At 34.8% G+C, this 25,695-nt stretch overlaps 3 protein-coding genes across 3 annotated transcripts; 1 reads left to right on the top strand and 2 right to left on the bottom strand.

Annotated features, from left to right (window-relative positions):
* Positions 1–8,264: 8,264 nt before the first annotated feature.
* Positions 8,265–10,108, bottom strand: LOC109003055 (NAC domain-containing protein 2-like). The gene is made up of 3 exons (XM_018981018.2): positions 9,855–10,108; positions 9,480–9,751; positions 8,265–9,054 (listed from the first exon to the last, which is right to left on the bottom strand). Exons 1-3 carry the CDS (start codon positions 10,012–10,014, stop codon positions 8,611–8,613), a joined length of 876 nt encoding a protein of 291 aa, XP_018836563.1. The 5' UTR covers positions 10,015–10,108; the 3' UTR covers positions 8,265–8,610.
* Positions 10,109–11,024: 916 nt separating this feature from the next.
* On the top strand, positions 11,025–14,304 carry LOC118348789. The gene is made up of 2 exons (XM_035691300.1): positions 11,025–11,109; positions 13,632–14,304. Exons 1-2 carry the CDS (start codon positions 11,077–11,079, stop codon positions 14,121–14,123), a joined length of 525 nt encoding a protein of 174 aa, XP_035547193.1. The 5' UTR covers positions 11,025–11,076; the 3' UTR covers positions 14,124–14,304.
* A 3,910-nt stretch (positions 14,305–18,214) lies between these two features.
* Positions 18,215–19,049, bottom strand: LOC109003054 (E3 ubiquitin ligase BIG BROTHER-related). The gene has a single exon (XM_035690612.1). It carries the CDS (start codon positions 18,986–18,988, stop codon positions 18,359–18,361), a length of 630 nt encoding a protein of 209 aa, XP_035546505.1. The 5' UTR covers positions 18,989–19,049; the 3' UTR covers positions 18,215–18,358.
* Between the last annotated feature and the right edge of the window lie 6,646 nt (positions 19,050–25,695).

Here is a 25,695-nt window from a genome sequence, read left to right as displayed (position 1 = left end):
TGCGTTTCCTATGGATCTATCCCCCACAAAGAGTGGAACACAAGTAAATCTCGTGCATGTGTTAAATGCCACATTATGACTTTTTCTACGTGGAAAAATTAGATTAAAAACATGGTAATATTTGCTATTTTGAAAACTTATGAATAATCATAGGAAAAAAAGTGTATCAATATGTACAAAGTTTATTGTATGCATATTCTCTACGGACTTCCATTGGACATTCCTCAATCCAAACAACCTCTTCTACCCTAGACAGAGCAACTCTTGCCAACTTATGAGCCACTTCATTTTCCTCTCTGTAAACATGTTGAATCTTCCATCCTTTCCTAGCATTGAAAAACTTCTAACATCTTCTAATAAGTTCTTGTACCACGAGCAATCCTTCTCCCTGCATCTCACTACCTTTGTGACAACTTGGGCATCCCCTTCAAAAATCACATCAATAATGTTTAGCTTAGAACATAGCCCCATAGCTCTCCATAGCACCATTTCTGCAACCACTGGGTGTGAGACTCATCATCTGCTCATGCACAAGGCAACTTGCACTTCCCCCTTGGAGTCTCTGATGATTATACTTGTTCTCATCCTGTTTCTCTTCAAGTCTAGAGTTGCATTCCAATTCAGCTTAACACTATTGTCTTCTGGTGCCTTCCACCTAACCTGGTTTCCATACCCCTTCGAGATTCAACTGCTATCAAGGATTGATATTGAGCTTGCTGAAATTCCTTTAAGTTCCTCTTTGCTGACTGCACCAACAAAATTGGACTAACAAAGGACTTCTAAAAGCTGAACTTATTTATGCGCATCCATATACTTCTCATAGTTATTGCAACTACCTCCAACTCCTCTATTGGTATAGTCTTGGCTAGCCTCTCCCAAATATATGCAAACTCCTCTTCTGTGCAAGACCATTTTTGAATAGGTCATGGGATCTTCAAAGTGTGTTTCTTTACAATTAAGTTAATATACACTTAGCTGGCCTTCCGTGGGTTGTAGAAAGAGAAACTCTCATTTCTCTCTAGAAAACTCAAATCTCTTTGAGTGTTTTCGCCAGAGATGAGGGTGGAGCTGTGGCTCTCACCCTCCTCTTCGTTCCCTTTCTGATACCGCTTTGTGTATTTATTTTGGCTTTCATGGTAGTATTTGTATATTTGTATTCTCTCCCCTTCACCAGTTCAGTTGTGGTCAGATCTATCGCACTCCAGCGACTAACAATCGACATGCGCTTCACCACGCAATCCTACAGATGCCGATCTACTGGGATGACGTAGAACTGCGAGGAAAATCCAGGCGAGTGACCCTCACACGCAGCTTGCTTCCACACGTGGCCTTCACACACCGTCATGCCTCGATGAGCCCGCCAGCTACACGCACAGCACCAATAGATCCCCCACCTCAAGATCTTTTAGATCTGCCCCACCTCACCTCTCAATCATCAGCGTGTGGTCTCCACGTGCTACCACAAGCGTACAGGAAGATAGATGCTCTGCCACAGATCAGTCTATCTGATACCGTGCTTTATACTATGTTATCGCTTTCTCTAACCAATGATTTTGAAAAAGGGAATACGAATATCTCCAAGAAATATCTCAAGACAACAAATTATAGTGCACCCACAACTTCCACTGGCTTCAATGATGGTTCCACAGTTTGCATGGCTATGCGTATTGTTAAAACTGTCTTTTAAGACAACGCCCTCTTTGTAAGGCATGGGTGAGGACCAAGAAATTGGTCCCAAAACCCTTTTTCTTTTTTTCTTTTTTCCCTCCACATTTGTACTGTGGTTATTGTACTAGGTGTTTATTGGGAAACCCCACCCCCACCCCCACCCCCACCCTCACCCCCTCCATATGTATCATCTTTTCCCTTATCTGAATGAAAACTTGCTTGCTTAGAAAAAAAAAAAAAAGAGTTAATATATACTTAAGATTGGTTAGGTGCCTCCCTTATGAGTTTAAAAGAAGAAAAAACATCATAGAATGAGAAACTATGCTTCTTAGTTTGCTACATACTCGAATTTGACATTATTTCGCTGATTAGCCAAACAAAGAATCAAAGAAAAAAAATGATCATCCCATTCTAATTCGACTTTGATTTGTTAACTTGTAGATCGAGATGGATTGATAATTAAGTTTATTGAAAATATTTATACAGTTTACTAGATATGTTTTTTTAAATCTTGAATGTGAATCATGGATTTGATTTATTTCAAAATCCAAAAGCTTAATTAAGGGAAATTATACTTCATTACTTTGTACCCTCTATCACTCTTTTTTATTAAATTATGAAAAGTAATAATATACATGATGATTTTAAACCATCAACATGCTTTAATATGCACTTTTAATCTTAATGAACGAATCTTAGAGATTGTGCATATTGAAACCTATTAATTATTGTACAAAATATAATAATTCATTTGTTTAAATATTATTCTTACCTTTATTAATATAAGGTCATGTTGAACCTAATCATGGTCGAAATCTTGATCTTAGGAATCTTGTCTTACAGGTGTTTGATGGTAATAGGCTAACTTTAGATCTTGTCAATTTATTTTTATTTGTGTTAAGACCATTTGAAAAGGAGATGTGGATCTTAGCCAGACATTTGGGTCAAGCATCAGTGGAACTGTGGAACCCAGCAATTAAGGATATTGTCATGCCTCACAATCAACAGTACATGGTACATATATATGTATATAATTATAATATAATTATAATATTTTCATATATATATATATATATTATTTATCAAGTGAGATTATAATGAATGGTTGAGTTTTGTTGAGTAATATATGTTAAGTTATATTAGTTAGTCTCGAAATACAGATACATGGTATTCTACTATTCCCATACACCCTATCACAAGATGACATGTAATTATAGACTAATTGTTATGTAAATAGATTTAATTTTACAACATCTTATAATAAGGTAGATAGATGTATGAGCTAATAGTCTATTGTGACCATAAACATGAAAGAATTATTGTTCCAACCAAGCAAAAGCAAGATTTGGGAATAATTATTGGGCCAATGCTTTGTCCGCCACATTGATTGTAAGGGTTGAAAGAGGTCTCATTTGGGACAGATAATAGTTGACACGAAAAAAAATATATATATATATATTTATATATATATATATATATATATATATATATATATATATATGATAGATGGGGCAAGTTTGGACATTATGAGAATTTTTAAAAATTCTTAGAAATTTTCATAATTATATTATCAAACATCATTTAAATACAAAATATTTTTCAATTTCAAAATTCTAATATTTTCATCTGATCATTACTTAATCATTACTAAACATAAAAATCAATACAACTTTTACAAAATTTAAAACAAAATACAAAAATCAACACAACTTCTATAAGCTTAAAAAAAAATACTCAAATTTTTTTAACTTTATAATGTTTTTTTTTAACTTTTTCTCTCTCATTTTCTAAAATTCAATAAAAAAATTTCGCTAAAATTATTTCACTAATATTCACAAAATTCTAAAATACTAAAGTGTCCAACTATGCCCTACGAGTTCGATATACGGCTTAGTTAACTTCTCACGGCCTACTCCTGTTTTGAAAATGACGTAGAAAAGTAAAGTAAAACAAGAAATTAATTACATGACACAAATATTTACATAGTTCAACATCGTGCCTATATTTACGGAGATGTAGATGATTTTATTTTCTTGAGAAATAACAAAACATGTTTTGGGGACAAATATACATTGTTCTAGATGTCCATATTGTTCATTAATTACATATTTATAGGATTGTCGAACGAACTTTTTATCTAGATTTCACTTGAACAATATGTAGTGCGAACATCGAATAAACTTTCTGTCTGACGTTTTTCGAGTCATAAGCCTGCTCCATGGCCCAAGCCTTGTTGAAAATTCACTAAAATCCCGTAATGAATCATTATCAGGTCAAGGCAAGTCATCAAATCGGACCGCCAAAAGAATAAATCAGACTTTACAAACCCAAAAACTTGGAAATCTAATCCCAAGCAACCCTCGAATTCCTTTATTCTTAGAGAAGGGTCATGAGCGGTATAGGCAGGAAGGTAAGATGGGACTCAAGCTATTAACGATAAAACAATAGAAGGAATGGATCACCAGTGCGAATACACTGAGAAATGCAGGATTAGAAAAACAGGCAGCCAAATGACATCATAAAAACCCTTGAGATTCGAGTGAATCTTCATTTTCTATTATAAACAATTAACTCATGTTTAAATATTGTTTTAGGACTCAAAGCTTTATCATTTGAAACCTCACCAACAAGTTTTTAAGTTAAAATGTGTAAATATCATGCATTTTAAAAAAAAAAAATGAATAAATTTAATATTTGTATAAAAAAATTAATTTTTTTAATAATATACTTTTTTTTTAAAAATTTTTTTGAAAAAAATGTACATGACTCATTCACTCTCAGATATTATATCAAGATAAACCATACTTACAGTTATGAATATGTAAATATCGTACAGTCGTTTTGAAAAAAGTAAATAAATATATGATCTATAAAAAAAAATTAATTTTTTAATAATAAATCTTACTCTTTTTTAAAATGACTACACTACACTTACATATTTTACGTTTATATGTAACATTAATCTTGTATCAAACGTTTCTTTATTTTCCTTTGCTAGCTAACAAACGAAGTGACTTGGAAAAGACATTTTGTGGGTATGCTAACCAAACACAGCCTTGACCACTTGAAAAAAATTAGGTGGAGCCTACATATGGTTGCTAAGGACGAGACATCCATCATTTTCAGTGGGTATGGTTGCTGGTTTCTCAGCAGGTAAGAACGAAGAGTGGGATATTAGGGTGGTAAGACAGCCACGTGCACACCTTAAAAAACTATTAAATTTTATAAAATCCCAACTAATATACACATGATGATAAATTATCCCAAGTTGCAACAAAAAAAAAAAGGTTGGTCCACCGAAATTTTTAGGTTTCTTATCATATCCTCATTAATAAATATAAGTATTTGTATACATAGACCATAGTACATACCCAAATTAATGCATATATAATATAAATTTTTTTTTAAGAAAAAGCAATATCTCATAAAGTAACTCTATAGTACTGGTTTTTTTTTTTTTTTTTTTAAAAATATTTTTTAGGGCATAATTATTAGCCCCACATAAATTTAATGACTTGAGTCTTCGATGTCTTGTTATATATTACAAATGTCAAATACTTCAAGAGTAATGATTTTTTATGGCATGATTATTGTTATTAAAAAAATGTTAGAATCTAAACTTAGTGATGTTATTGGCCATGATGAGTACTTATAAGATATATTAGAGTCGTACGCGTAAGCATTAATTGTTTTAAATAAAATTTTCTCATTTCGTTTTAGTCTGGCTACGGTTAGGAGATCTGTTTGGATGTTAAACTGAGTTTTTTATAAATAATAATAAATTAAAATGTAGAGTAAGTTTTATAGAGTCTACCTAAGATAAGTTTAGATGTGTTTGAATGTTAAGATGAATTTAAATGTATTTATAAAAAGTTAAAAAAATTGTGGGTCCTCGTTATAAAGAGATGTTGAGTTGTTGTGAATTTCACGTGTAAAAAATTTTAAAATTGAAATGAATTTATTGATTTGAAAATTAAGTATTTAAATATTACATTCAATTTAAAATTAAATTGTACAAATCCTAAACGGGGCCTAATATGACAATCTAAACACATTACCAAAATGATAAAATCTCTTATTAAGTTGTGATCATAATATCCGCATGGAAAATAATTTGTATTGGTTTAGAATGTGTGTCTCGTATTTGAAAAAAGTGAGATACGTATAAAAACACTCACTCTTTCTACTGTAGGTCCTATACGTATGAAACTTGCATATTTAACATTACTTTATGAGAAATGTTACAATCACAAATATATTTTATAAAAATTATTGAGAAGTCCCACATGATTTAAGAATAAATTCATCCTGAATTTTATAAGGAGTTACCACAATCTTCCTGTTAGGTCTTTTATGAGGAGAAATGTGTATTTCTATATGGTATCAGAACAGGTTAATCTATAATTAATTATGGGCTCCTGCGACCTATTCACGATGCTGGTATTGAAAATACCAGCCCACAAGTGACGAGGCATATTGAGAAGTCTCATATGACTTAAGAACAAATTCATCCTGAGCATTATAAAAAATTACCACACTCTTCCTATTAGGTCTTTTATGAAAAAAAAATAAGTGTTATATAAAAATAAACTCACAAACTAACGTGATTTCATACGATTTGTTATATCTACTATACAATAAAAAAAATTATAATTTAATATATCACATTAAATAAGATCAATTTATAAATTTATAAAAATTAAAACATTTCTTTTACTCTATACCTGTTGAAAATGCTTGTACGAGTAAGCTTGGAAGGGAGACAGGTGCCATATTTGCACATACAATAGTCTAGGATGAAATCAGTGACTGTCGGTTACCATTAGTGAATGTCGGTTACCATTTTAAAGGAAAATAATGTTTGTAGTTGTAGAGTGTTCGTAATTTTTTTTTAAAAATAAATAATAAATATATACACACAAAATAAAAAATTAATTTTTTAATAATAACTTCATTTTGAAAAAAAAAAATATACAAAACTTATACATTAAACGATTATATCTTACATTACCTCATATTTTAGTTACCAACCTTTGAAAAGAAAAATAATTTAGGTAGAACATGGCTCATGCAAATGAAAGCCGTTGATGCTGGATCTTGACTCTTCAGAGGCTGAGCAGCCTCAAGTGGCTATATATTGATGTGACGGACTAACTAATTCTGGCGGTTGGGGCCCATCCTGCATATGAGCTTTCAAGACAAAGAAACCTCATAGAATGGCGTGGCATATCGATCTGACAGATGTCACTTCAAACGGTGTGTGCAATTTGGATTCCCACGTCGGTTCTCTTTTTTATTCTCTTTGGGTTGTGGAGAGGTTCGTGGACATTTCTGAATCATCAGAAAGAATTACTATGGGCTGTATGGAAGTTTTCTGGGCCGGGCCTGATACAACTGTTGGGCCTAAATGCCCAACAAAATAATCCAGATCCTTAAAATCAGCACTTAGAAAGAGCAGAGATAGTTAAAATTAAGCCAATATCTAACTATTTAGCTCAAAATGCACCCACATCGAACTCACCAAATCAACAATAATTTTAACTTCAAAATTTTTTACTAGCCAAATATAACCGGCCAAAATCAATGGCTATATAATTTTTTCACAATAATATATTTTTTCCGCTCATATCCAATATCATACAACTCCTCATTCACATCTCCACCATTCAATATTATTTTTACATAAATTAAGATAAAAATTATTAAAATAAATTTTTATTTTAAGATTTAAAAAAATTCAATTATTTTGTATAAAAATTTAAAAAATTTATAATAATTAAATAAAATAAAAATGATTGTAAAAATAAACAAGACCTTAGTGTTTTTGAAAAATAATTAGTTAAATTAAAAAAAAAAGCTTAATAATCAAATCTTAGTTAAAAGAATAATTAGGAGATTTCAAATGGCTAGGGGGTGATAAACGGTCCGGTCGGACAGAATGAACCGACCGGATCGACTGTTTCGATCTGAATTGAACCAGATCGAGACTTAGACCGGTCCGGTTCACATTTTAGAGGATCGAAACTTCTCATCCAGAATTTTTTCAGACCGAACCGAATGAAAAAAAAAATATATTTTATATATAATAATTATATAATTAACAATATAAATTTTTAAATATATTATTAATACTTGTTAATATTATATAAATTAATAATATTTTATATATATTTTCATCTAACTTATCACTATTAATAATATAAAATTTTAAATATGTCATTAACACTTGTTAATTTTTATGAATTAACTAATATATAATATCAATTAATTAATTATATAATAATTATATTAATTTATTTAATATATTATCATTAATCATATAAAATATTTTTTTATTAAATTTATTACATAATTCATATTAATAAATCACTTAATTTAATTTAATATTCTAAATAAAAAAAATTTATTAATTATTTAAAAAAAAAATAAGCCTATACCGATTTCTTTAAGTATTCGATCCGAAAAAATGTTGAATCAAAAATATTTCCATCCATCGTCAGATTGGACCATTTACAGCCCTCCGAATGGCTCTAAAACTTCTTTCATTTAAAAGCCCTCAAGAGTATTCTTGAAATAAACCATTAAGAAGCCCAAAATGAGCATCCCAAAAACTATCATCATCATCATGTATACAGTACACTTGACACATCATCTATACATGATGATATAACATACATGATGCATATACCACCACTGTGTCCTAAATGTATGTATCCATCCACCATGCACGATTACATCAAACATAACTCCCCAAAAAAGAAAAACACGTTTTTGCCCCTCTTCCCTGGACCCCACAAATACTATTCTTTCTTTTTTTTTTCTTCTAATTCTTAGCAGAGCACGGGAACAGTCATAGACTTTTTTGTCTCGAGTTACCGCGCGATGCATGCATCCATTGACAAATGTGTGACGTTTCGGCCTCATTCGAACCGAACCATCTCATCAAAAAGGTTTCTGAAGGTACATGAATATATCCTGCAACGGCGACATTTGATTATTACTCTGGAATTGCGAACCGAATCCGCCGTCGATGGCGGTATCTATGCCATTAAATGGGAACTCCAATGCCTTTTCCCAGTACTTAGGCTCGCTTTGTACCTCGGACGCAAACTCCGGCGACACCACTTGCTCCGAGCAGCTCGAGTCAGTGTGCAGCCTCGGCACCGAATCCGACGTGTCGTAATACATGTAATCATTCGCCTTCTCCGTCTGCGCGGGAAGGATCGCCGATGCGGTCCCTCCGACGGTCAGATTCTCCGGCTTTTTGTCCTCCATTTCCTGGTCGTTCATCATCGTCATCTTCTTGTCGATAGCGGCCTGCTGTTGCTGTTGTTTCTCGATACTGCCCTTCTTGTTGTATATGCGGCACAGAACCCAATCGTCCAGCTGTCAAAATCAGAACCGTTGCATCATATCATCAGGATCATGATTAGGCTTAATACCTCACTATTCTCATATGATGGCAGATATAAGATAAGAGGGAATATTTTTCCTTATAATTGGATTAGTAAATTTGATAAATTTTCTACCATGACAGCCTTATGTCACGGTCACGAAAAGTCCCATCTTTGATTAAAAGAAAAGGGTCCATCTCTACCGTCCATTTCAAGCATTAAATAGCCACCAAATCTGAACAGAACAGTCACAGACGAGACCCAGCTGGCATTCAGCGTTATGACTATGGCAATATGGTCATTTAAACCAGGGCCTGTCCATTTCTGAACTTATCATCATGCATCGAAATGTCCGTTTTATCCCTATCGATTGATAAAGAACCGTGAATATTGTTGGTTATGAAGGTGATGGTATACCCTTAAGCTGTTTTTCTTGCGAGCCGAGCGATCCACATCCAGTCGGTACTCGTGCATAATCCAATTCGTTTTCTCTCCTCTGGGTGCTTTGCCGGAGTAAAACACAAGAGCCTTCTTGATCCCGACTGGCTTCGGTTGACCTATCGGCTTATCGGCACCGGTCGCCTTCCAGTAGCCCGTCCCGGCCGCTCGGTTCGGCCTTGAACCGTTCGGGTACTTCCGGTCCCTAGGCGAAAAGAAGTACCACTCTTTCTCTCCGTACAACGCCATACCTGTAGATTTCCACCAAGCACCAGAAATTTGGAAAATAAATAAAATAAGCTAAAGAGGTTAAACAACACAAATAAATCAGAAAAAAAATATATATATATATACCGGGAAGTTCCCAAGGATCGTATTTGTAGAGGTCGATTTCGGCGATAATCGGCACAGCGATTGGCTGCGATGCGCATTTCCGGCACAGGTAGTGCATCACAAGCTCTTCGTCCGTCGGGTGGAACCTGAAGCCTGGCGGTAACTGTAACTCCGACGCCATTTTCAGTCTTTTAAGAACGACTCCTTCTTCTTCTTCTTCTTCTTCTTCTTCGCTCCGCTGTGCAACTGCGGGTTTAGACTTCGGCGGCGCTTGAAACTTAAAACGAAAGGGAGAGAAATGAATATATAGGGAGGTGGGGGGACACGTGTCGAGAACTGCCGGTGGGTTCTAAAAACACGTGGGCGATAACCTTTTTCTTTTAATTTTTTTTATTTTCCAGCGCGCTATGTATGTGTGGGGCTTAACGTTTGGTACTGAACGCAGCCGGGACACGTGGCGGAGGACGAAGCCAAGTGCGTGCGTGTCGATTACCCACATGGAGGTGATTTTGTCACTGCTTACGTATTGTGTTTTGGACTGTTTCTAGAGTCGGTAGGGGCCTACTTGTCCTTTGGGGCCCACCCGTGTGGGTTGTTTTCGTTTTCTCGGTGCTTAGGAGTCGTCTGTTCAACGGTGGGATCATGGCTACACGTCAGCCTGAGCTGCTTCCACGTGTATCGCACGAGCCAAGATCTAATAAAGACAAATGTTAAATACTTTTTCAATACAAATTATATTCTTTTTCTTTGTAAATTTTCTTTTATAACTTTTTAATATTATTCTTTTTAGATATTTCTTGCTCACGCTTTCTCAATTTTATCGGGCATTCAGGAATTGAAAAATTGTCTCAATTAATTTTTTTATATAAAATATAATAAATAATTTAATTTTTTTAAATTTTAAAATAAAAATAATATTAAAAAATAATATTTTATTTAAATTTTAATTTTTATTTAAAATTATCTCATTATCGAAAGGAGTTAATACTTTGCTAATAATCATGTCAATGTCCAAAACACTATTCAACGAACATTCTTGGCATAAAAAGTGAAGTATTGTTATACGGCAGTTAAACAGTGACAGTCAACTGAAATATCTAAGTTCTATTAAAAAAAATTAAAATGATATTTGCAAACTTATTTATTGATACACGGAATGTATTATTTTAAAATCCTTAACACATTTTCACAATCTCTCTCTCTCTCTCTCTCATGCATCGGCCTCCATGATCTCCTTCGTCCTATGTTGATGTCTTTGTTACCACAACCACCACTTGTAAGTATATATATATTCTCTTTATCTCTCTTGAAAGTCGAAACCTTAATCTATCTTGCAATTTTAATGTTGATTACAAGATCTACAAATTGAAGCTCAGATCATGATCACAAGCTCTATCAAACCCTCGAATGATACTCGCCATGCATGCATGCACCTAATTAGATCTATTTGTACATTATTTTGGTGGAGATGATTTAATTTGTTGAAATTAGTTTGTGAAATTGAATTATAATCTACGCTGCATGCGTGTGAAATTGGAAATAGTTGAGGCTTGGGCGAATATCAGGCCAGCCTACCAGCCTGATGGCCAAGTCCGGGCAAGGAAACTCATGTGGTAGATCGAGGGGGTGAGAGGGCTGTAGTACCTATCCACCTAGGTGCGGTTAATATCCCTAATCTAACACAATTAGATGCAGTTTAAATAATAAGATGAGACGAGATAACTTTAAATGAAAGTTGAATAAAATATTATTTTTTAATATTATTATTATTTTAAAATTTGAAAAAGTTAAATTATTTATTATATTTTATGTAAAAATTTTAAAAAATTATAATAATAAGATAAAATGAGATAAAATATTTTTACTATTCAAATAGACACAAGCTTAGTTCAAAACATTTTCATTGAGAATTGATTGTTGAGTATTGATTTATAGAAGTAAAATATGCTGTTAATTACAGTGGAAAAGAAACGTGCAGTAAACTCAAACCCACTTGAGGATGAGCTACACCATATATATATATATATATATATATATATATATATACACAAAATTTCCTAATTTTTTATTCAAAATATTGTTCACAATTTAGATGTTGGACCTACGAATAGTAATCCCATTGTGTCATAGAGTTTTATGTTAAGATATAAAATAAATAATAAAATCTACATATTCTTATCAGTTTAAATTTTTAAAATAAATGATCATTTTTTATGATATCAGAACAGATATCCTGAATTCAAATCATAATTCTATATTCTATCACATTTAGTTAAATATTTTACGTATTAGACTATCTATTGAGAAAGAGTCTAGTCTACATGTGAGAGAAAATGTTAAAATATAAAATAAATAATAAAATTTGTATGTTCTTATCAATTTAAATTTTTAAGATAAATAATTATTTTATATTTTACACGTCATTATTAAAAATAATTAGGTAAACAAAAAAACATATTGGACATTATGTGTCAAGTGTGAACATCTTGCATGCGTGGCTAAGGACCAAAGGAAGGTACTAGGCAAGCGCTAAAACCGCCAAAATAACACTCGTGGAGACTTTTGAGGAAAAACCCACTGAAATTAAAACTAATTTTTATATATTTATTTATTTATGCGTGGACTTGGGCATCTTACCACAGTCAAATATTCTGAGTTTGCATGACGGCCCAATCACGTTGCGCCACGACGTGGTTCCCGGGGAATTGCAGAGAAACTTCCTGATAGATACCAACCACGTCATCCATGACATATGATGTCCAAGGCCTTAGGTAATGTCCAAGGCCTTTGACACGCGTGCACAATGAAACCTTTAGGTAACCTAATCAAGACTCCAGCTTGCATGAACTCTACGCTGGCACGTAGCATGATTTGACTCGCTCAAATAACATATTATTAAGCATTAGTAATGTTACTAAGCCATTAGTTTGCAAGCCACTTATTTTAAAAATAATAAAATTTATTATTAAAAAATTAATTTTTTTATATAATTTTTTTTATTTTTTTTAAAATAATTATATAATATTTATATATTCACGATTACTACTATTATCTCCCATTAATATATATATATATATATATATATAAAATGTTTGTTTAGTCATGCATGTGAAAATGGTTGCCCTATGACCAATATTAATATTTTTAATATATATGGTCCCATTTTTTAATATTTTTATCATTTGATTGGTCAATACAATAAATAGGGTCGGTCTAAATTAGTGGACCCACATAATGTCTTAATTAGCTCCGATGATTTCTTGAGGGAATGGAAATCAAATCATGGTGTTTTTTGGTCTTAGAAGAAGTCAATGAATGGACGGCTGAGATCAGCCATGACATGTTTTGTTTGAGAGTGATGGTCAAAAGGTGATTGATTCCATGGTCCTTATAAGGATGAGATGTTACAATGTTTAACAAATAAATACACGTTTTCTTAAATATGTTTAAGGGGTTCATGCAGATTAATATAATTATTATTTTTTTAAATATAGTACCCGACATTTTATTAAATAACCCTTATTCATAATAAAGGAATATAACAACATGTCTCGAGAATTACATATAACTTAGCGTAATTAGTTTCATTAAAAGGCACACATATTTTATGTTAATTTTGAAGTTGATAGGATTAGTAATAACCATTTAAATGGCCTGCTGAGTTGATAGGATTAGTTATAACCATTTGAAGTTGATAGGATTAGTGAGAGCTACTGCCGGAGAGGAGGGTGGAGTTGTGCCTTTCACTCTTCTCTCTGTCTCATTTCTATTTTTGCACTGTGTATACACTTTGGTCAGATCTGCTCTCTGGCCACCATCCGCCTACACACGCCCCAGCACCCCATCCTCCAGCTGTCGATCTATTGGGACGAAGAGGAGTCGCGCCAAAAAGCTCAGCACGTGGCCCTCAGGCGCGGCTTGTTTCCGTGCGTGTTCCTCACGTGCCGCCGTGCAACAACGCTTCTAACAACTATACGCGTCGTACCAGCAGGTTTGTCTCATCGAGATCTTCCAGATCTGAGCCACCCTGTCTCCATCCCATCGGCGCGTGGCTGCCACGCGCTATCACAAGAGCACGGGAATACAGATGATCAGCAGATCAGTCCACCCGATGTCGGATTTCTCACTATGTTATCACTTTTCCTAAACCATGATCTTGAAGAAGGGATTGCGGATCTCTCCAAAAATCATCTCAAGACAACAAGCAACAGTACACCCGCCACTCTCACTGCTTTCAGCAAAGGTTTCACTGCTACTAGCAGTGGTTCCATTGTTTGCAATTTTTTGTGAACAACTTATTTTCATTTTTAAGACGGTGTCCTCTTTGTAGGCATGAGTGAAGACTAAAAAATTGGTCGTAAAAATCTATTTTTTTCTTTTTTATTCATCACTTTGTACTGTTATTATTGTTCTGGGATGTTTGTTAAGAAATTCCACCCTCTCTTCTTGTATCATCTTTTCTAATGAAATATACTTTCTTGCTTAGGGGTAAAAAAAATAGCCTACTGAATTATGAGATATTTGTATCTTCCTTTTTAATGAAATATACTTTTATATTTAGGGGAAAAAAAAAAAAAAAGCCCGCTCATGAGTTGTGGGATATTTATGTCATGTATGGACATGTTCAAGAAAAGTGGATAGATCAAAACCCCACCTGATCAATGGCCTATTGGTGTAGCCGAAAGCTATAATTTGACATCAAATCTTGAAAAATGGTTAAGGGTTTAAATCAGCTCACAAGTACTAATCAATCACATTGATTTGGTCGATTCTTCGTGTTCTACGACATCAATTAATCTTTGAAATTGGATGGATTCTTTTGCACAACTCCTCCAAACTCATGAAAGGGAAACCATGCATGCATACATGCATATATGTCAATTCAATACTAGATATCATTATTTTGGCATTTTTAATGGAAATTTTATTTGGAAATTTCGTGATGCTTTCATATTTCTTCCATTCATTTTTCTCAATATTTTTTAGATTTTATCAGGTAATTCATAATGAAGTCAGAAGGAATTAAAAAGAGTAATACTACGTATACAAGTACATTAGCATGTATGGTCATATAAATAAAATTATAAATATAAATAAAATTTTTCAATTAAGAATATGCAGATTATTTTGGAGAAAAAATAGAAATAATTCGTTTATTTATAGCACACCAAATACCTTTACCTTTAGACATTTAATATAAAAGTCTCATATGTAATGAGACTTAGCGGGGTAACTGGAAGGGCTTTAATGCCACTCTAGGCCTTAGGCCATGGGGGCCCAACAAGTCACTCAAAGCCTAAACACCCCCCCTGGCCGCGGGACCCAATAGGATTTAGGTCAATCGTTAAGGAGAATGCCTGCCCACTTATCTTGAGATCATTAGGATATTCACTCATTCGAAACAAGTGGATAGCTTGAAGGAACCAATATTCAAATTTCAAATAGTAGGCAAGGCAGTTAATCTAGACGGTCTCAAGAAGATAAGCTCTCTATTTAAAAGATCAGCCAGGTACGCTAATGAAATTTCTAGAATATTTAGACTCTGAGATTACACATACCGTTACTGACTTAGGCAGCGGAGGGTACCCCTTCAAGCCCTCAAGCCCTCTTACTCTTTAATTGCAAGAGATCAAGAGTGCATAGTAGTGAAATACGTCTTCAATAACCTTATTCCATATAGAAATAAATCAAAACCCCAAACAATGTAAAGATTTTGACACTTTATACTTTTATGCAGCAATGCAATTACTTTATGATCATCATCATAGATCTGGGTTGAAATGTATATCAGAAGTCACTGGATTATATAAATAAATAAATAAATAATATTGTATTAAAAATTCAAGGGAGCAAATTAAACCCATGCAGGGGCAGGAGGACTCCTTTTTTTCTTTTTGGGAGTAAGAAACATGGAAAATAGTAATCAATAATCCTGTCCAGAAAAAGGCCAGTGGGGGGTTTGGCAAATTAGACTTTTATTCCAAAACGTGGCTAAGAAACATGTCCAAATGAACTGAACATTTCACTTTTCTTTGTCCTTTCTTTTGTCATTTTTGACTATATATATATATAATATGATCGATCTGTGGGTGGAAGTAATTGAGGTTTCTTTAGCCGCCAATTTGTCCAATATTTTCTTTGTTGTTGTCGACGCCATCATCTTCAAGGTGGTCTCAAACATCAGTCCAAACTAGCTGGATTATCACGTTAATTGATAATGGTGGGACAATGTTTCATTTTCTGCGGTGAGAGGAGTTTTCCTTGCCCTTTTACTTAAGCTAATAATTAATTATGTTGTTTTTTTTTCCATATGCGACAAAACTCATGCATCCTCATGCATGCACTAAATACAAAGGCATCATTCCTATCCACTAGTAGTACTCTAGCAAGCAACTTTGGTATATTTTAAGGTAGGCTGAGTTTAAAAGTTGAAAACCATGTCCAAATCTTGAACCTACGTTTGTGAAAGGCACACATGGGGCAGGCATATATATCCTAAAGATGTCATATATGGATTGCATTTAGATGTTAAGTTGAGTTGAATTTTTTATAAATAGTAGTGAGTTAAGATTATGGAGTGAGTTTTGTGAGGCCAACCTAAGATGAATTTAGATGTATTTAGATATTAAGATAAATTTAAATGTATTTATGAGAAGTTAAAAAAATTATGGATCCTGCATATAAATAGGTGTTGAGTTGAAAAATATTGTGGGTCTCACGTGTAAAGAGATTTTGAGTTGAAATAAGTTTAGTGATCATTTAAGAGCTGAGTGTTTGGATGTTAAAAGAGGTCTAAATCTGAATCGAGCTCATTGAATTCGGTCAAGGAACCAAACGCAACCTAAACCTTGAACCTCTCTCTCTCTCTCTCTCTCTCTCTCTCTATATATATATATAATCCAACATAAAAAGGGACTAAACTGAAAAATGATAACATTAATTAATATATGGTTGATCTTGTGCTTTAACTAAAGATGATGATGAATGGCATGCATGCGTGTGCACATGAACATGTGCATGCACTATCTTTTGAAATAAACAAATAATTACAATACTTTACCTAAAAATCAATTATAATTTATCGATGTAACTAATATTCAAAGAAGATATTGATTCTAGCTAGCTAAAAAGAAAAATTGCAATCCGAATCTACTGATCTTTGGAGCTAACTAGGGCAGGTGTATCCTAAAGGTCGCACAATGAATTTTTTGTTGATTTTTAAATGCCAAGATATTATTGGGCTCTTTTATATATGTTTTGTTGTTTTGCTGCTTTTGTTCTTACATGCATAGGTAACCTACAAATTCATGCTGTTCAGATACCTTTCAGTTTGGCAAAAGCAACTAAAGCATTATCATGATTCATGACCTTTTGATCAGTTTTCATATCACAGCTTTTGTACAGATCTCACCAATATTTTTTTTCTTTGAAACTGCTGCAATTAAGCATGCAACTGATCACAGCTAGCCCTTCAATAATGCTCAAACAAGCTGGGTTTTCAAAGAAATGTACAGTGCATGCATTCCTTCCTTCCCTTAATATTATTATTAATGTATCACAAGATCCAAAACAAAAGATCATGATAAAAGAGTGAAATAATATACAGGTCGATCATGCAAATGTTTCTCTGGTGCTTTGTGTTTCTTTTCTTTTCTGATCTTTTTAATTTCTTTGTTATGAATATAATATATGAGTTAGTCTATACATACAGTTCTTAAATGGAGAGTACTGCTCATACAGTTATGTTTTAAAAAAAAATTAAAATTACAATAATATCTTTTTGAAAATGATATTTTTTTCCTTTTACTCATATTTATCAATGAAACTACACACGCAATTCTTTCTCGGGATTGCAAATAAAATTTCTCATAATATATAGTTTCTAACCCTATAAGGTCAACAAGCTGATCATGCTTGTGTACAAAGCACAAATGTGCATGCATGAATAATATTGATGTAACTCAAATCTAAAAAGATGATCCTAACGTAGAAACATAATGATCAAGATCTCCTAGCTAGTGCAGGTCATGTATCTGGCCTAAAGGTACTGGCACAATCAATTTTTTTCTTCATAAATCTTTACTCCCCAAATTAAGGAAGAAATTTCTCAGCTCTTCATATATATATATATATATATATATATATCAAGTTTTGTCTAGCTGTGCTTATATATGACTTACAAGTTAATGTCCTTAAGATACTCCTTTCATTTCCTACTGGCAAAAAGTTAGCATATTTAGCACGACCTTGCCAAATTTTACATTCCCATTTTTGTGTGTGTATATATATATATTCATTTATTTTTTCTTGTATTCTTTTGGCAATTTAATGGACATTAAGATTGGGAGAGATCACGCGGTGTTCATGCATGTAACAAAGAGAACTGTGTTTGTGCATTTGAAGCTTGTATATATATATAGTTCTTTTTATTCCTACTAATCCAAGCATTCAAATGCTATAAAACAAATCTAAAACCATAACAATCTTTACAGTGCAAATACAATATTACAATTAAAGAACTAGAGCTAGGTTGTCTTAGCTATGTTGGGTACTGGTGAAACTTCTGTGCTGCATATTGGACAAATCTTCTTAACTTGAAGCCATTTGCTTATACACTCTGCATGATATGGATGTTCACAATGAAGAGCAACTAGGGTTTCACCTTCTTCATACTCAACCTGACAAACAACACACCGATCAATGCCGGTTTTGATCTCCATAGACTGATATTTGCAGGCACTTAAGCACTTGGGGATTTCGCTCGTCGATAAGCCTCTCTTCTCTTCTCCTATAAACTCTCCTAGTGCTATCATATCCTCATAAGATAGTTCATCTATGTCTAGACCATCATCTTCATCCATTTCTTCATCACTGTTGCTATCTTCCTCCTCGGGGAACTCAAGTTCGGCTCCAATATCCTGGCTGATCTCGAGGTATTCAATATCATCTTCATCATCATGATAACTATCAGAAAAATCACTTTCTTCTTCTTCGTCTTCTTCACTTGTACTTTCGATGGTCGTGAGCATTGCAAAGGCTCTCTCCTGTTCCTGCAAAGTGATTGCTAAAGCGAAATCCGAGTGAACTTGTTCAAGCGGGCCGGTGAAGGGGATGATTCTCTCGGAACATTCTTTGGTCTCCTCCTCTTTCTCCATTGAAAGTACAGATCAATATCTTCTAGCAACGTGCATGCAAAACAGATCCATTCATTTGGGGTTATATGAGGGGGATGAAAAGGGTCATGACCTAAGTTTAAGAGTTCCTTGGAAACAAGACAACTTCCACGGCAAGCAATGGGAAACCATCTCTTTTCAATTTCAACATTCCAGATTCCTACTTCAAATTCTAATGTTACCTTAAAAGCCTGAATGCAAATCCAAAAGCTGGGGTTTTAGCTTTCTTTAGGAAGAGGGCAGCTTTCAAGCTGCAAAGAAATCGAGCTTTATATAAATATATATATATATATATATATATATATATATATATATTTATATAACAACTTATTCCAAAATTCAAACTTAACCAAGATATATTGGCGCTCCTTGCGTCACTTATGGGCAATCCCCAAGCCGCCAGTCCAAGGGTGTTTAAGGATTATGCGTCAGCAAATATGTACGAATCTGTTTGCACGAAGTTGTGAAGCAAATGAAAAGGAGATTTTTATGTGAATCTGAATCAGCCATAGACGGAACTTGAAAAATATCGAATAACATTATAGAAAAATTATTCTCATCAATTATTATTTATCACTCCACATCTCATATCTTATAAAAAAATACTCTCAAACTTTATGAAAAATACCCCTATACTTTATGAAAAAATTATAAGTGTAGAGTGTGAGAATGAATAATAAATTATGCATAATAAATTTCTACCAGGATGCTGCATTGCATGAACAAATGAGGGCTGTAATCTGTATGTAGCTCACTCAATTTTCATGAGAAAGAGTTTGGACATTAATTTTGAGTGAGATGGATGGAGTAGTAGAAGTCATTAACGCAAAGTAACTCAATATATCCCAACTCGACATACTTTTTTGGTGTAGTTTGGATAATGAGATGAGATAAAATGATTTTATATTAAAGTTGAATAAAATATTATTTTTTAATATTATTATTATTTTAAAATTTAAAATTTTTGAATTGTTTATTATATTTTATATAAAAATTTATAATAATAAATTAAAATAAGATGAAATATTTTTACTTTCACTACCTAAACGAGACTTAAAAACTCATGTACTTTGAATTTTTATCATAGCAAACATTTTTCTGCAACTGAAGAAAGTGGGCAGATAATGGATTCAGAAGGAGATTGAAGAGAAAAATAAAACCCTGGCCCCACCCATAATTTCTCCCCTTGTGCACAAAATCTGATGTCTTGGTCACCCTATATAATATAATATTGCCATGAATGGCCTAGCATGGTCCCCGTGCTTTATGGGATTTTAATTTTTCTCTACCACCATGAATGGAGCACCTCAGTAAAACATGGACATATATATATATATATATACTAGCATGGGGGCTATGCCCTGGTACGTAGCGTCTAGTTGGAGAAAAAAATAGTCCTAAAATCTCTTTACAGAAAGCATATAATAATAACAATTCATTAAATAAAAAGTCTATAAAAACAGATTTTGAACAACTCTCCTAATTAAAAACACCATTATTTACATAAATGGGTCAGCATACAAAATCATCGTTCAATTGAAAAGCTTGTGAGAATTGCATACCAAAATCACCAAGTTTATAAACATAATTTTTAATGTAAATTTAGTTTGACTCGCGCCGCCTCAATGCATCGGTGTAAAGATCTTTAAGATTTCACTTGTTTCTGTTTGTTAAATCGTCTCATCACCAATTTTTTTTTTTTTTTATTTAAACAGATATTACATAATACTTGTTTCGTCCGATTTGGTGTTAGCTAACAGTTAAATCGTCTCATTGCCAATTTTTTTTAGATCTAAATAGATATTATATAGTGTTTATTTCGTCTGATTTGATGATTGGTTTTATCCAAGTTGATGCATATCTATTGATCCCATTATTTCGAATGAAGGCTAACCCAGATTATACATGAGTTTTCTACACAGCTTCTAAAAATTCAAAGAGCTTCAACTGAAAAGAGAGATGAAGAAAACTCATACCCACGTAACGGCAAGATTCACAGGCAAGAAGAAAAATTCCAACGCTGAAGAACCCAAAAGTTTGTGTGAGAAAGTGAGAGAAAAGAGATTTCGACCAACCTTTGGATAAGAAGAAAGTTGTAAAAAGACAAGTAAAACACGGTAAAAATACATTTTACATAGTCAATGAGGGAAAGAAAAACAAAAAATGATAGGAATTTGAGAAAACGAAGTGCAAAATTGGACGAAAAAATACTATTCATCTTGTATAGAGCATTCAGGGGCATAACTTTAATAATAATCAATTACATAGAGGTATAAGTGGAATAGAAAGTGTCAAACAAAAATACTATTTATTCCTATTCGTATGCTTATAGGCGCTTGTAACATATAAGGGATATATATAATATATATATCTATAATAGTCCCAAATATCTTTTATCTCATGGCAGTCTGTGATCCTGTTTCCTTAACAAACTTCAATTATTGAGTTCGCCATTTTTTCTTTTTTCGTCCAAATATTTCTCAATTTGAAATTTAAGAAAGCCATGACAAGAAAGTTTGGCAAGACACTTGTGGCCTAATAGACTGTCCAGACTCCAAGTCCTCAAAAGACTGTCCAATTGCAGGGCAGGTATGACTTTCAGGCTCTTAAATTATAACCCCAATGAATTATTGCATATATATGACTGACATGACATGACCTGACCTGAAACTCCAAATTATATATATAGCATGCAAAAGTGTGTATTAAGACTGACCTTCCACTTTCTCCCCGTAGGTTTATTTTTTTTATTTCCTTTCCTATTTGGCAAGAAACATTAGAATGAGATCCGTCAACTTTCAGAACCTGAAAACAAAACTAAAATCTCAAATGATGAAATTAGTAGAGAAGACTCATACATATTAAGCACACGCGCGTGAAATACATCATGGATCTGTGCTGACTCCGGCAAACTTAGGCGGTATGCGACCTCCCCCACACGTTGGACTATTTGATACGGTCCATAGAAATGGGGTGACAACTTGAGATTCCGACGGGTCTGTACAGAGAGCTGTCTATAAGGCTGTAACTTCAGGTATACCCAGTCACCCACCTGGAAAGTTGCTTCCTTTCGTTCCCTATCAGCATATTTTTTCATGCGGTTCTGAGCTTTGAGCAAATTTTGTTTGAGCAAAGCCCATATGTGATCCCTTTGTTGTAGTGTTTCTTCCACTTCCTGTAATTTTGCTGTACCCCGAGTGTAGTTAACCAACCTGGGAGGCTTGTAGCCATACAAAGCCTTGAAAGGAGTTGTTTTTGTTGAAGCATGGACACTGGTATTATAGCACCACTCAGCGAGTGCCACCCATAGCGACCACTGTTTGGGCCTGTCCCCCACATAACTCCTGAGGTAGTTTTCTACCCATTTGTTAACAGCTTCTGTTTGCCCATCCGTTTGGGGGTGGTAAGCAGAGCTGAAGGCCAACTGCACTCCTTGAAGTGTAAATAACTCTCTCCAGAATTTGCTAGTAAAGGTGGAGTCTCGGTCTGAAACAATTGTTTGGGGTAGGCCATGGAGTTTGAAGATGTGTTTTAGAAATAGCTGAGCAATAACCTTTGCTGAATAGGGATGGGAGATAGGGATAAAATGGGCAAATTTTGTAAATCTATCTACCACCACCCAAAGGGCATTGAAGCCTCCTGAGTTTGGTAAATCCTCCACGAAATCCATTGAAATATCTGACCAAGGTATAGAAGGTATTGGTAGTGGTTGAAGAAGACCACTAGGTAAAGTGTTGTCTACCTTCACTGTTTGGCACACTTCACAGTTCCTCACAAACTGTTTAACTGAATTTTTTTGACCTGGCCAGTAGAAATCTCGCCTCATTCTATGAATGGTTTTGTCAAAACCAATGTGTCCTCCCATAGGGTTGCTGTGAACCAGTTCCAATAGTTTGTTTATGAGGTTGTCATGGTCAGGAATATAGAGTCTATTCTTGTAAAAGAGAGACCCATTTCTGACTGAATAGTATGAAGGGAGCTTACCCTCTTGATGCTTTTGGAAGAGGGCCTGTGCATGTGCATCTGTGGGATAAAGTGACTTTATCTCATCTATCCAGTCCCATGTAGGCAGTGATATGAGGGAGATAGTTACGTCTTCATCCGAGCCTTGTCTAGAGAGGGCATCTGCTACCACGTTATCTTTTCCTTTTTTATACTGCACTATGAAGTCGTATCCCATGAGTTTTGTAACCCACTTCTGTTGCATGACCGTGCCCACCCTTTGTTCCAGCAAAAATTTAAGGCTCTGGTGATCTGTTTTGATCACAAAGGGCTGTCCCAGTAAATAATGACGCCACTTCTGCACTGAAGAAACCAGTGCAAGTAACTCCTTTTCGTAGGTTGAGAGCGCTAAGGCCCTGCCTTTGAGAGCTTGGCTGAAAAAAGCCAAGGGTCTGCCCCCTTGCATCAAAACTGCTCCAACAGCCGCACCAGAGGCATCACATTCTATAACAAATGGGGACTAAAAATTAGGAAGGGCCAAGACAGGAGGTTCTGTCATGGCAGCTTTTAAGTGCTCAAATGATCTTTGGGCCTCCTCATCCCATAGGAAGCTGTCCTTCTTAAGTAAGTTTGTCAACTTAGCTGCTATTTCTCCATAGCCTCGCACAAATCTGCGATAATAACCCGTGAGTCCAAGAAAACCCCTTAGGGCCTTTAAAGACTTAGGAACGGGCCAGTTCAGCATGGCCTTGATTTTGTCTGGGTCTGCCCTCACCCCTTGGCCCAAAATCAGATGGCCCAAATAGGAAATTTTTGTGCAGCCAAAACTGCATTTACTCAACTTTGCAAACAGTAAATTATCCCTTAGGATGTCAAAAGTCACCTTAAGATGCCCCACATGGTCAGCATTAGTCTTGCTGTAAATTAAAATGTCATCAAAGAAAACTAAAATAAATTTTCTGAGATGAGGTTTAAAAACCTGATTCATTAGACTTTGGAATGTTGAGGGGGCATTGGTTAAGCCAAATGGCATCACCAAAAATTCGTAGTGGCCTTCATGTGTGCGGAATGCAGTCTTTGGAATGTCTTCAGGCCGCATCAAAATCTGATGATAACCCGACCTTAGGTCAAGTTTTGAGAACACCTGAGCCCCATGCAATTCATCCATTAGCTCCTCCACAACTGGGATAGGGAATTTGTCTTTAATAGTGGCACTATTCAAGGCTCTATAGTCCACACATAGCCTCCATGAACCATCAGCCTTCCTCACCAACAGCACAGGTGAGGAGAATGGGCTTTGACTGGGTCGAATGACCCCTGAGTCCAGCAACTCTTTAACTATTTTTTCAATTTCGTCTTTCTGAAAATAGGGGTACCTGTAAGGGCGAACTGAAATAGGCTTTGTATCGGGTTGGAGAATTATACTGTGGTCATGAGATCTGGTTGGGGGTAGGCTTGAGGGTGTGGAAAAGATATCAGGATATTGGAGGAGGAGGGCTTGAATAGGTTCTGGAATTTTGGGTTAGATGTAGCTGGAATGTCTTCAATTAATTGCAAGAGGACCCCTTTTTGGGACAAACTGTTAGACTTAAGAAGTTTCCCTTCCTCAATCAAACTGTTACTGCTGAGTCCCTTCAATGTTACTGGTGTAGTTTTATGAGTAAACTGCATAGTGAGCAGCTAGAAATTCCAGAGGATGGAACCAAGTCCTTGCAACCATTGGACCCCAAGGACAATATCACACCCAGCCAATACTAGGATATACATGTCCACATTAAAAATCTGCCCCTGCATAGTAATATTTACTCCCATAGCCTTGCCTTCACTATTGACTTGATCACCATTAGCTACTTTCACTTTCACCCTTTCCTCCACATTAACAGTGAGTGGCACTTGAGTTAATACTGTTGGATCCATGAAATTATGTGTACTACCCGAATCTATTAAAATAGTTACACTTTGAGTGCCAATCTTGCCCCTTATCCTCATAGTCCTTGGGTTGAGGGAACCCAAAATGGCATGCAATGAGATTTCTGGACAGTTCGTAGGGTCAGGAATTTCAACCATGTCTCCACTGTTCCCTACTTGGCCAGTATCATGACTTATAGGAGAGATGTCCTCCTCCACCTCCTCAATCAAATATAATTTGGGACTTTGACAACGGTGGCCTGGATTCCACTTGGAATCACAATGATAACAAAGGCCTTTCTCCCTACGCTCCTTCATTTGGTGTTGTGAAATTTTTTGGACAGGTACCACTGCTTTGGGTTTGGTTGTATGTGGGAATTTGGTTTGTGTTTGGGTGTGAAAGGTAGGATTAAATTTGGGAAGGATTGGCTCAAGGTAGGTCGGTTTATGGCTGAGGTTCTTATTGAGTAACAGCTTCTCTTCCTGGATCTTAGCCAGCCCATAGGCTGCTATTACATTGGTTGGGTTGAACATTCTAACAGTCAATCGGATGTCATCCTTAAGGCCACTCAAGAAGCAACTCAATTTAAATGAATCAGAAAGACCCCTCAACCTGTTTGATAATACTTCAAATTCAGTTTTATACTCCTCAACAGAGCCTAGTTGTCTCAATCTAGTCAATTGTTCCATTGGATCATCGTAGCTACTAGGGCCAAACCTTATGAGCAAGGCTTTGACAAATTCCTCCCAACTGGATAACATACCAAATTCATCCAAATCCTAGAACCAAACAAGTGCCTTACCTTCCACATGGAAGGATACCAATCTCAAACGGTGTT

This window comes from Juglans regia, chromosome 6, assembly GCF_001411555.2.
Source record: "Juglans regia cultivar Chandler chromosome 6, Walnut 2.0, whole genome shotgun sequence".
Lineage (NCBI taxonomy): Eukaryota > Viridiplantae > Streptophyta > Magnoliopsida > Fagales > Juglandaceae > Juglans > Juglans regia.
This window is presented reverse-complemented; position numbering and strand designations above follow the sequence as displayed.

What these genes read in the sequence shown, in the direction of transcription:
- LOC109003055 (XM_018981018.2), bottom strand. Translation starts at nt 10,014, where the DNA reads ATGGCGTCGGAGTTACAGTTACCGCCAGGCTTCAGGTTCCACCCGACG. An exon ending in CGATCCTTGGGAACTTCCCG is followed by an intron (nt 9,752 to 9,854) that starts GTATATATATAT and finishes GGAAATCTACAG; the next exon opens with GTATGGCGTTGTACGGAGAG. An exon ending in GCAAGAAAAACAGCTTAAGG is followed by an intron (nt 9,055 to 9,479) that starts GTATACCATCAC and finishes TGATTTTGACAG; the next exon opens with CTGGACGATTGGGTTCTGTG.
- LOC118348789 (XM_035691300.1), top strand. Translation starts at nt 11,077, where the DNA reads ATGTTGATGTCTTTGTTACCACAACCACCACTT. An exon ending in TGTTACCACAACCACCACTT is followed by an intron (nt 11,110 to 13,631) that starts GTAAGTATATAT and finishes CACTTTGGTCAG; the next exon opens with ATCTGCTCTCTGGCCACCAT.
- LOC109003054 (XM_035690612.1), bottom strand. Translation starts at nt 18,988, where the DNA reads ATGGAGAAAGAGGAGGAGACCAAAGAATGTTCCGAGAGAATCATCCCC.